The sequence below is a fragment of the Drosophila innubila genome (assembly GCF_004354385.1).
Source record: "Drosophila innubila isolate TH190305 chromosome 3R unlocalized genomic scaffold, UK_Dinn_1.0 2_E_3R, whole genome shotgun sequence".
Taxonomy (NCBI): domain Eukaryota; kingdom Metazoa; phylum Arthropoda; class Insecta; order Diptera; family Drosophilidae; genus Drosophila; species Drosophila innubila.
Window position 1 is genome coordinate 10790904 of NW_022995380.1, and position 10130 is coordinate 10801033.

At 37.3% G+C, this 10130-nt stretch overlaps 1 protein-coding gene and 1 non-coding gene across 3 annotated transcripts; one reads left to right on the forward strand and one right to left on the reverse strand.

Moving 5' to 3' along the window:
• The first annotated feature begins 7674 nt into the window (after positions 1–7674).
• LOC117791389 (NTF2-related export protein-like) lies at positions 7675–8331 on the forward strand. Of its 2 annotated transcripts, none has more exons than XM_034631123.1 (3): positions 7675–7716; positions 7768–7854; positions 7923–8331. In XM_034631123.1, the coding sequence occupies exons 1-3, from the start codon at positions 7708–7710 to the stop codon at positions 8253–8255; spliced, it is 429 nt and encodes a 142-aa protein (XP_034487014.1). In that variant the 5' UTR covers positions 7675–7707; the 3' UTR covers positions 8256–8331. The 2 variants fall into 2 exon arrangements, with proteins under 2 accessions (XP_034487014.1, XP_034487015.1); XM_034631124.1 differs by having other exon boundaries at positions 7699–7716; positions 7780–7854.
• A 1427-nt stretch (positions 8332–9758) lies between these two features.
• On the reverse strand, positions 9759–9840 carry Trnas-gcu. Its single transcript has one exon. It is a non-coding gene; the product is annotated as a tRNA-Ser (tRNA).
• Between the last annotated feature and the right edge of the window lie 290 nt (positions 9841–10130).

Below are 10130 nucleotides of genomic sequence, written 5' to 3' on the forward strand. Positions count from 1 at the left end.
CACAAAAATTCTACACAAATTTAATAAATTCTAGCTTCAAAATTGTTCAAATCGGTTGATTTTTCATTAATAATGGACTCCTTCGAATTGCAAAACAGAGCCATCTCCTAAGTTTTTGGCCCGAAGCTTACAATGCAAGGAAAAAATATAAAAAATTTGGCAATTTTATTTCAAAAGTCACTTCATGGTATCTGCTTAAATTCGCCTGACTTAAAGTGGAAAGTTGAGACCGCAAAACTAATTAAAAATGTCTCGAGCATTAAGTTGAAAACTGTTTCTATATAACATACACGTAAATAAAAAATATTTTGTATATATATTTTTTTTCTGTGATTCCCCACAACTGTTGCCTAGTTTTAACTCAATGTTCCACAGCAAATTTTGTTGTGGTTTTAAATTTTAATTATAAGTTTAATGCCAGACATAATGAGATTCTCGACGAGCACACACATCCTAGTCTACTCAGTGGAAAGGGGGGAAAGAAAGTGACTGTTCCCAGTGTGCCAAAGTCCAGTATCCTTATGGAAATTCCTAGTTTCCCCCCATTGCGCTGGTTGCTCGCTGCGGGCGGTGTTGCCATGTTCTGCTCCTGTTGACATAATCGTTAGCCATCATGATTAATTTAATTGTCACTTTGACGCAAGTGTCGTCATCTCACTCTCTCAATCAGTCGCTTCCCTTTCTCACACTCTGCACTTAACGGAAAATCAAGATTAATTAACATCTCGACCATGGGCGGTCAACATCATTTGTTAGTGGATCCCTTCTGATAGAGAGTTGAACATATGTGCACTTTTAATGTAATTTAATTTGATATCGCTGTGAGCCACACTTTAAGTCTGTTTTTTGGGGGCGCCACAAAGTGTTGTCTGCATTCCTCATGCAGCACGCGTTCGGAGCCAAAAAAAATTTGTTTATGCCAGCTCATATGCATGTGTGTGTGTGTTGGCGCAACAGGCCGCACATTTTAAATGGTTGCACCGTAAGGCGTTCTTGCCACAAGTCGAAGCTGCTCGACGCTCGACGCTCTGCGTTTGCCAATTCCCAATTGAAAATTAAATTATGCCGCTAATTAACACTGACACACACACACACAAACACTCCCACACACACATGCACATAAATTATGCTGGCAATTTTCGGGCTCATTGTGGTTTTTGGCCTCACAAATTGCGCATTCGCCACGTTGGCCGTGCGCCCGTCCGCGTTGCATATTGTGAGGCGACTTTTCCATTTCCATTTCCACTTTGCATGTGCCACTGAGCGTCCGCATTCACACAGTAAATTTTGGAGCCCGCAACTCGAGTGAGGGTTAAAATGTGAGGCAGGGGTGTGTGACAAGGACATTGCTGGCAACAGGGGAGACTTGCCTGCGTTGAAAGTTGGCCGCGTGTTGTAATTGAGCTGCATTGTTGTTTGGCTTGAATTTTTGTTGTCTGTTTTTGTGTTTGTTGGTTTAAGTGCTGTAAAATTTGCGTGTGAATTAAACAAATATAGTCAAATAATATGATTTAAAAGTTAATATGATTATTAAAAGCTGTTAAACCAGTGAAAAAATACACAACATTTTTTTTAAATTGTAAACTTTGAATATACATTTGTTTTAATATTAACGAATTTTAAAGACTTTTAAAAGCCATAATTTTTTCAGTTTAAAGCAGCATTTATACATTAGGCTTTATTGATACCGTTTATTTTGTTTAGCACTTAAAATACATTTATTTGAGTGCATAACAATTTTTTGTAAATGTATCCAAAACTGTTTGAAAACTTTTTAAATTAATTTTTTTTTTTTACATTATTATCTCAACTTTTTATGTGCGCCAGCTGTCTTTACACATGCTCAAACGCTATAGAGTATAATACTACTTGATTGCACTTCTTGGAATAGTACTTTATATTCCCAGAAAATCGTCTGGGCCTCACCAGACTGGTGAATCCGTACAGACATGCGAGTAATATTTGTCTTTTACCAGGAAGTCGGATTACAGCCTAAAATAGAGAAGACAGATTCCCAGTTGGTGGGAATTGATTTAATAATTTAAACTATACTCAGTTGTTTTTTTATGATGATCAAACTGAATTCTCTAATATTCTTTTAGTTAAGTAGATGTGGAAAAGCCTTAAACTACAGAACAAACATTTTAAATTAAAAATAATATATATATTTTTATGCGATTTCGAAAACATTTTATTTTTATTTTTGGTTATACCAATTAATTGAAACAATAACTTCTTATTTTAAAAATTAGAAATAATAATAAAATTTAATTTTATCAGCAAATAACTTCATTCAAAAAATAAAATATAAATATCAAATATACTTTATTTCATAACATTCTATTATGGAAAAATGAAATATAATTTAACTGTTTTGGATTTTTATTATAAGAACTAAAGGCAAATATTTTATGAACTGAATAGTGTACATTGAATTCTTGTGATTCCTGGGTCAACGGATTCTAAAACCTCTCCTTCAACCGTATTAATCACTGTGTTGCAGTTGCAAGCAGTCAAGCCGCAAGTGCATCAAAATTTTAAGTGTAACTTCAAAAATTTGCAAATGCAGGCTGTGATTTGCTTGTGTGTCTATGTGTGTGTGTGTGTGTGTATGGGATCGATTTATGCTGCCAGCCTTGTTGCCTGATGGTCAGCTGCTGTGGCCAATGTCATTTGCCAGTTGCAGTTGCAGTCAATAAATAAATTTGCATGGCAAATAAATTAAGAAAATGCAAATTAAATTGGATATGCGATGCAATGTGGCAAGGACACTCAATCGATATGTGGCTGTGTGAGTGTGTGTGTGTTTCACCCTTGAATGTCCTTTTGGCCATGGCATGCATAATTTGATACCAACTCAATTACGGCTAATAACACTTGAACAGCGGCTCAAAATGCGTCACTTGCTTCTGCTTCAATGAAATGAAAAAAAAAAATGTCCAGAAGGGTGACTGCTACAAGGGGTGTACAGGGGGGGGGGGGGTTGGTTTGTTAAGTTGCTGCTGCCAAACTTTGGTTTATTCGCAAATTGTTCAGCACAAAATAATTGAGCCATTGAAGGCGGTCGGTCGAGTGGTCAGCAAAGTTCGCCAACTGTAACTGTAACTGATACAAGAAACTTGCTCCTTGCTCCTTGCAGAAAGGATGCCAAAGGATGTACGTAGCATGCTCGAAGGATATTGTGTGGCGACCTATTGACGACCTTTATCCCGGACTGTACATAAACCATAATCGCAATTGGCAAGTGGCCGCCACTCGAACATTTCAGCTACGGCATTGTCATGCTTGGCAGGAGCAGGACACACACGCACACACACACACACACACACACACACACAGACACAGGAGACAGGACATTTGCCAGTAGCTGGACGTTAGTGTAACGCATTGAACGGAAGCGCTGCTCATTCATTTAAAACTTGTCTGCTAGTTGCCAAGTTGCCAAATCCTCTGCTGCTCCTGCTCCTGCTCCTGCACAAGGTGCAAACACACACTCAAGCACTCGTAAAGTCCTTGCTTCCGTTTCCCAATCCCCCTCCTTCGATTGCTACTCCTTCTATTGCTTTGCTGGCATTTTGCAACTTTTGCGTTTAACAATTTCGCTTCCTTCCGCTGGCTAAACGGCGCCAGGTTGTCGTGGAAATTTGTTTTAATCGTCATCTTTGCCATCTACGTAAGCGCTGCGCCCTGCCTCTCCCCTTTCCCTTCCCACTCCTGCTTCCTCTCCCCCTTTGCCCAGCCAAATTGTCCGCAAGGTTCGTTGACGTTCCTCTATAAGTTTTCTTCTTTTTTTTTTTGGGGGAGAGGACAACTCCTTCGCTTATCGATGGCCTGTTCAATATTTTATTAGTGTCCTTAACGGCAGCCTGCAGAGTAGGAGCGGGAGCGGGGAGGAGTGGATAGCGGGTATCGGGTCAGGACGAGGGGCGCCAGAATCGTGTACCTTGCTAGGTTTTTGGTTTAAGTTTTCTGCATGCCTTTGCTTTTCCCCTTTGCCTCTGCCTCTGCCTTTGACTTTGATTTCTTACTTCGGTGCGCAATAAATTTTTATATCCTCCCGTTACTGATTGGAGAGTCCTGCCTTAAATGTCGGCCATTTAGCGAACTTACCTAAATGAAATAGCCTTGTCTCATGTCCCAGTCTTAGATTATAATGGGGGGAGGAGGGGGGTCTAGTCTTGAAGTACTTTCGTTCCATTTGAGTTATGCCCCGATCGTTTACTCTCAGCATAGACAATCGAGCGCCTATTAAACCCTAAAGTACTTCAGGGCATTCAAATGAACACAAGTATTCATTTTAGCTTATACCCTATCACAAGTTAAAAGCGGTCATGACCGGCTCTACGAAGTTGGATTATTTTCGGGGAGAGTTTATAAAAAATTATAATACAATAATACAAATATAGTCATCGATTTTTATCTGTTTTTTCTTTGATGATTAATGGATAATGGATTCACCTTTCGTCTTTTTAATTAAATGATTCAATTTAAATACACAGAATTTCTTTTTAAAAATGATTTGTTTGTGAATCTTAATTCCGAAAAGAGTTTGAATACCTTAATCTGCGTAGAGTTAATAATTTAGTTTGAAAACCCGTTTAAATGTATGTGGTTTCTTGAAAGGATTTTCTTAATATTAGAAAAATTTGGTATTGCTAACAAGGTTAATATTTAGAATGATTTAGAAAAGATTTCAAATAAAAATCAGACTATTTTTTATAAATAAAACCGTTTAACTATATTTTAGAAATGTAATTTCTTAAAAAACACTTTTTAGCGTAATTTTTTCTTTAATTAAGAAAAATATTTCCGATAAATAGACATATTTCTAACTATTATGGCGATTATAAAACAAAGACGAATTTCTAAAACGAGCGTAATATTTTTTTCTGAGTGTAGACACTGTACTTCTTACTAAAATGGATGATATAAAAATGCAAACAACAATCGAACTAACTACAAAGTATCATGAAATAAAGCTACATAATTCTATAAAAATATACAATAATGTAGGTGCTAAAGATACAAGATACGGGTCACATTTGTGGCTTTTCTTTTATACCTGCACAAGGATGACAATAACAATATGTTATGCAACTGGAAAAACTTTCGGATTGTCTCGACGTGCACTTGGAATTCGTGTCGCACTTTGAATGCTCTTATCAATGAGCTGTTGCACTTTGGCTAACTGTTTGCTTATCTAACTTCAAGTGTGTCTTTGAGAGCAAGAGAGATGGGGTTATATTTTCGCATATTTTATAGTGTGCAACAATAAAACCGTCTGAAACCGCCATTTCAGCCACCCCATCCCTCCCCCATCAACCCCTTGCACAAGCATTTGTCGTACATTTAAGTTTAAACGTTATTATTGTCGCCCGACAGTCTCCACAATTTGGCGTAATGTGTAATATTTCTTCTTTATAACCGAACTACGCATCCGACCGGAATCAAGTTAGGTAAGCTATACATAGTGAAGGAGAAGGAGTTAGAGATAGATGGGGTTGCTTATGATAATCAAAAGAGATACAAGTACAAAAAAAAAAGTTCTGCATACTTTTGTGCGTAATTTAAATTAATGTGAAGGGGAAGTGGGGCACAAGCGGATATCCTTTCATATATATCATTTCATTTACAATATACCCCCTCTAGCTGATATGCTTCTAATCAATTTGATACGTCTGAAAACTATGTGGCAACTCTGCACTCGGAGTGTTTGTTGAAAATGTAGTTTTCGCTTAGCTGCAACTAATTAAAAACGTAGCTTAGCTGGCATCTTAACTGAGCAGGTAAGAGCAGGAAAGAGAGAGAGGGACTGGGGGAGAGAGAGAGAGAGAGGTAAAGCGAGAGCGAGAGACGACAGGTGTTGCGGCAAGAAGTCGATAGAGAGAAAGAAAAAAATACCCATCTAATGACTATACATCATTTGAACAATCAATCAATTTAAGCATACTTAATCCATACGAATCATGTTACATGCGTCAGTGGGAGGAGCACAGTGGGAGAAGGGAAAGGGGCAGGGGAAGAGGCGTGTTGGGTTATGGGGCAGAGTTCAGGGCGACTCGCTTGACTTGAACCAACTGGAAATCTTGTGATATTAATCAGTCTATTAGACACGATTTGTTCCATCACAGAGATTGCTCTGTCGACATGGCGCACGATTATTCAATCAGAGCTCGGCCGATGGAAGCACAGTTGGTTGCCCAGAGTCGGACCCCCTCTTAAAGCTAGACCCCCCATTCGACTCCCTGTTGACCAACAGTTTCAGCAGGCAACATATGACGATGGTTGTGTGTGTGTGTATGTGTGTGTGTGTGTGTGGGAGCATGTAAGTCTGGCATGTGGCAAGTGCTACGGGGTTAATTCGCGTATTCACTTATACACCCATGTGGGTGAATGTATGTCTGTGTGTGTGTTATCTGTGTGTGTGTGTTTCAGGGCCAGCGCATCGCATGCTTATAGCTTTGGATCAGGTTAGTGTGTGACCTTGTTAGGCATAAAGTATAACCTATAAACGTTCATATTTTCCGCAAGTGAGTTTTAATAAAAATCTTTTAACCTTTAAAGAGAAAATTTGTAAATACTAGAGTTTGGTTGAGATATGTCCAGAAAGTTTTATATTTTTTTAATTTAGTGGATCTTGAAATTCAATCAGCTGCAAAGTATTTAGTTGAAATGAGCTTTTTGGTTTTAAATTATCTACATTTGAAAATTTCTTTAAAAATAATTGAAATTGTCTTTCATGAGTTAAACTAGGCGGAAAGGCTATAGTCGAGATTCCGACCATAGGATACCCGTTACTTATTTCAATATATATAAAGAAATTACTACCTAATAAAAACTACTGCATACTTTAGGTGATTGTATTGAAATAATAACTTTATTAACAACTTTGGTTAGCTATTACTCTCGTTATACTTGTCCGATCTTGCTGCAGTTAAGTGATACTATAGATAATGTTAATAAATAACGTTAATTACCATAAAAACTGTAATATCTTAAAAATGGTCGGTGTGGTGGTATTTCGCGATTTGCGGGGGCAGAAGGGGGCGTGTCAAAAAAATAAAACAAACTTGACCTGCTCTAACGCATTTGGAGCCTGTGGCATTTGGTATCTCTATATCTTATAGTCTCTAAGATCTAGGCGCTCACTCGGACCGACAGACAGACCGACGTACGGACGGACGGACAGACACACATGGCTATATCGACTCTGGTGTTGATGCTGATCAAGAATATATATACTTTATGGGGTCGAAAATGCCTCCTTCTCCCTGTTACATATATTTTAACGAACACAATATACCCTTTTACTTATTTTTTAAGTAACGTGTATAAAAATTATGCTATCAAGTTGCGTTTAAATAATTATTATGTCTGATTAGAATACCATCAGTAATTATTCACATTACCACGTGTTTTTTATGTTCATTCTTTAGTAAAATATTTTTGCAAGCGTATAAATTGTTTATAAGTTTTATATTTTGAATCGACTGAAATGATATTTAAAAATATTTGCAGATGTCAAATTATTTTTAATCGCAATACACAATTAGTTAAGAAATCGATAATTCCAATTCTATAAATGACAGCGATAACTATCGCTATATCAATTATAATAGATGACCCAGTTGTCAATTAATGACAGTCAGCTTCATCTGAAAATATATTTAACTTCATAGAAAGCTGCAGCAAGAAACGAACAAGAATATGAACAACGTGAGTGGCAATTTAATTATTCAAATAAATATATAAAAATTAATATTTTAGGAACTCAAACAGAAAGTTGAATCCTGTTGTAAGACGGCTAATGTCTTTACGCGATTATATTATGCTTCTTTGGACAAGCAACGACATGTAAGTAAATTACGGGCAACATAATAATTGAATTTATGTATTTATATTGTATTTTGTCTTTCGCATAGAAAACGGGTCGCTTTTATTTAGATACTGCGACCGTCAGTTGGAACGGCAATGGCGCTCAGGGTCGAGAAAGAATTGAGCGCTTCTTTCTGGAGTTACCGAGTTCGCATCATCAATTGACCACTTTTGACTCCCAGCCCTTACTGGATGCAGCTGTGGGAAATCCGTCGACGTATGGGATCTTGGCCGGCGGAACGGTTAAATACGATGAGCAACCAATCCGAAACTTTCAGCAATCCTTCGTAATAATTGTCGAGAATGATAATTGGAAAATTGTCTCGGATTGTTACAGATTGCAGGAGCCATTACCACAAGCATTTAGTTCCTGCAATTAATTAAAAAATCGACTATTAAAGCGGTGTTGATTAAAAAGTTCGTTGTTTTAATTGTTTAAAATATCCACCCTTTATAATCATAATCCCAAGAATATAGAAATTCGTTAAAAAAATATTCCATTTTTGTATTTTGTTTAATGAATAAAAAGAACGAGACTAAAACCATTTATGGTGTAACAAGTTTGCTAAGTAAGAGAATAATTTAACATTTTTATACAATAAATAAGATTTTTTTTAATTTAAAATATAAGTAAAAATTATTATGAAATAAACTTATGTTAATATATTTTTTTTGTATTAAATTCATACACACTGAATTACATTTTATAGGCCTCCAAGGATGCAATACAATAATGTAAAAGTGGTAATAATATAGGGTTATTTGTTAACTGAGTACCATTAGATCTTTTTAAACCTATTAAGTAATATGCATGTATGCCCCTTTAGAACATAAACAATAAATTTTAAATATGACTTTCAGTATATTATTTCACTGGTCAAAATCATCGTCATCAAAGCGACACTTTTTATAAGCCCGAAAAAAAATAAGAAATAAAATGGGGAGCTCACATCCATCGGACGCATTTATAGTTTTTACTCAAAAATTTGTTGATATCGTAAAGTTCGTTTTATGAAGTCGGTCAAAATGGCCAGCGATAGAAAACGTATAAAAATTGATGGCCATGGGAAGTCTTTAGACTTTAGAGAACATACTCACATATAGTAGGAGTGTGTATGTGCTGTGTGTGCCGCTTGATGACTGCGGCCTCATAGAACTTTAAAGGATTTGAAACAGAGCGTCGCATAAAAATGAAAGACAAGCGCAATTGAGCAGCATTTGCATATTGAAGTGACTCGACTCGATTCGTGGCAAGCTGGAGAAGTGTCTGCCCCATTGGCGAAGGCAACACAATATCCTTTTGCCTGACGCCAAGGATAACGCACATTGTATGACTTATAGTATACCCTCCGCTCAGTTCCCCCTCCCTCGCAGCGCGCATTGCAATGCCGTCAGCAGTCAGCTCGTGTAGTTTTTCAATTTCATCATTCGAACAGGCAACCACCCTTCCTTAGCACCCTTCACCCGCACCCACACCCGCACCACCTCCTCCTGCTTCCAGTTGACACTCCTCGTCAGCTGCGCACTTGCAAAGATTTATTTTTATCGCCTACAATTTCAATTCAATCCAATTCATTTCACCAGTTTTTTTTTTCCCGCCAACAATTTCGCTGGGAAGACTTTGATTTTTGGGCCACAAGTGCTTGGCGTGGAAAGGGTAGTGATTACGGAAAAACTATTTGACATTTTCCAAGGCTCAAGCCAGGCCACAATTTCAGCATGTCAGTGCCCGATCTGGCTTTATGTCCAATTGGACTTTGCTGCCAATAATCTAGGCAAAAAAGAAGACTGCTTGCTACCAATTTATGCTGCCAGGTGTAAAACCAAATACATATTCATAAATGTAATAAAAAAAGCAAAAAAAAAAAAAAAAGAATATCATTCGACGAGGATGGGATTCGAACCCACGCGTGCAGAGCACATTGGATTAGCAGTCCAACGCCTTAACCTCTCGGCCACCTCGTCACTTTCTTCTCTCGTGTCTAACAAGGCCTTTTCAACTGCGGTTCGTTGTTTAACTTTTATTATTTGCCATTTCTTCGCGGTGAGATAATCACGCAGATGGGAGAGAGAATCAAAGAGTTTGAGAGAGGTAGATAAAAAAAAGAGATTTATGGTCATGATTCTTATCTAAATATTTAACTGTGGCAGCCCAAACTAGCTGATATTTATACATATAAAGATAACAGCTTTTATGCTTAACCAGTTTTATTTATAGCAAAATGTCAAAAATTTAAAATGAAAAACAAAACCTA

What these genes read in the sequence shown, in the direction of transcription:
- LOC117791389 (XM_034631123.1), top strand. An exon ending in CTTTGGACAAGCAACGACAT is followed by an intron (nt 7,855 to 7,922) that starts GTAAGTAAATTA and finishes TCTTTCGCATAG; the next exon opens with AAAACGGGTCGCTTTTATTT.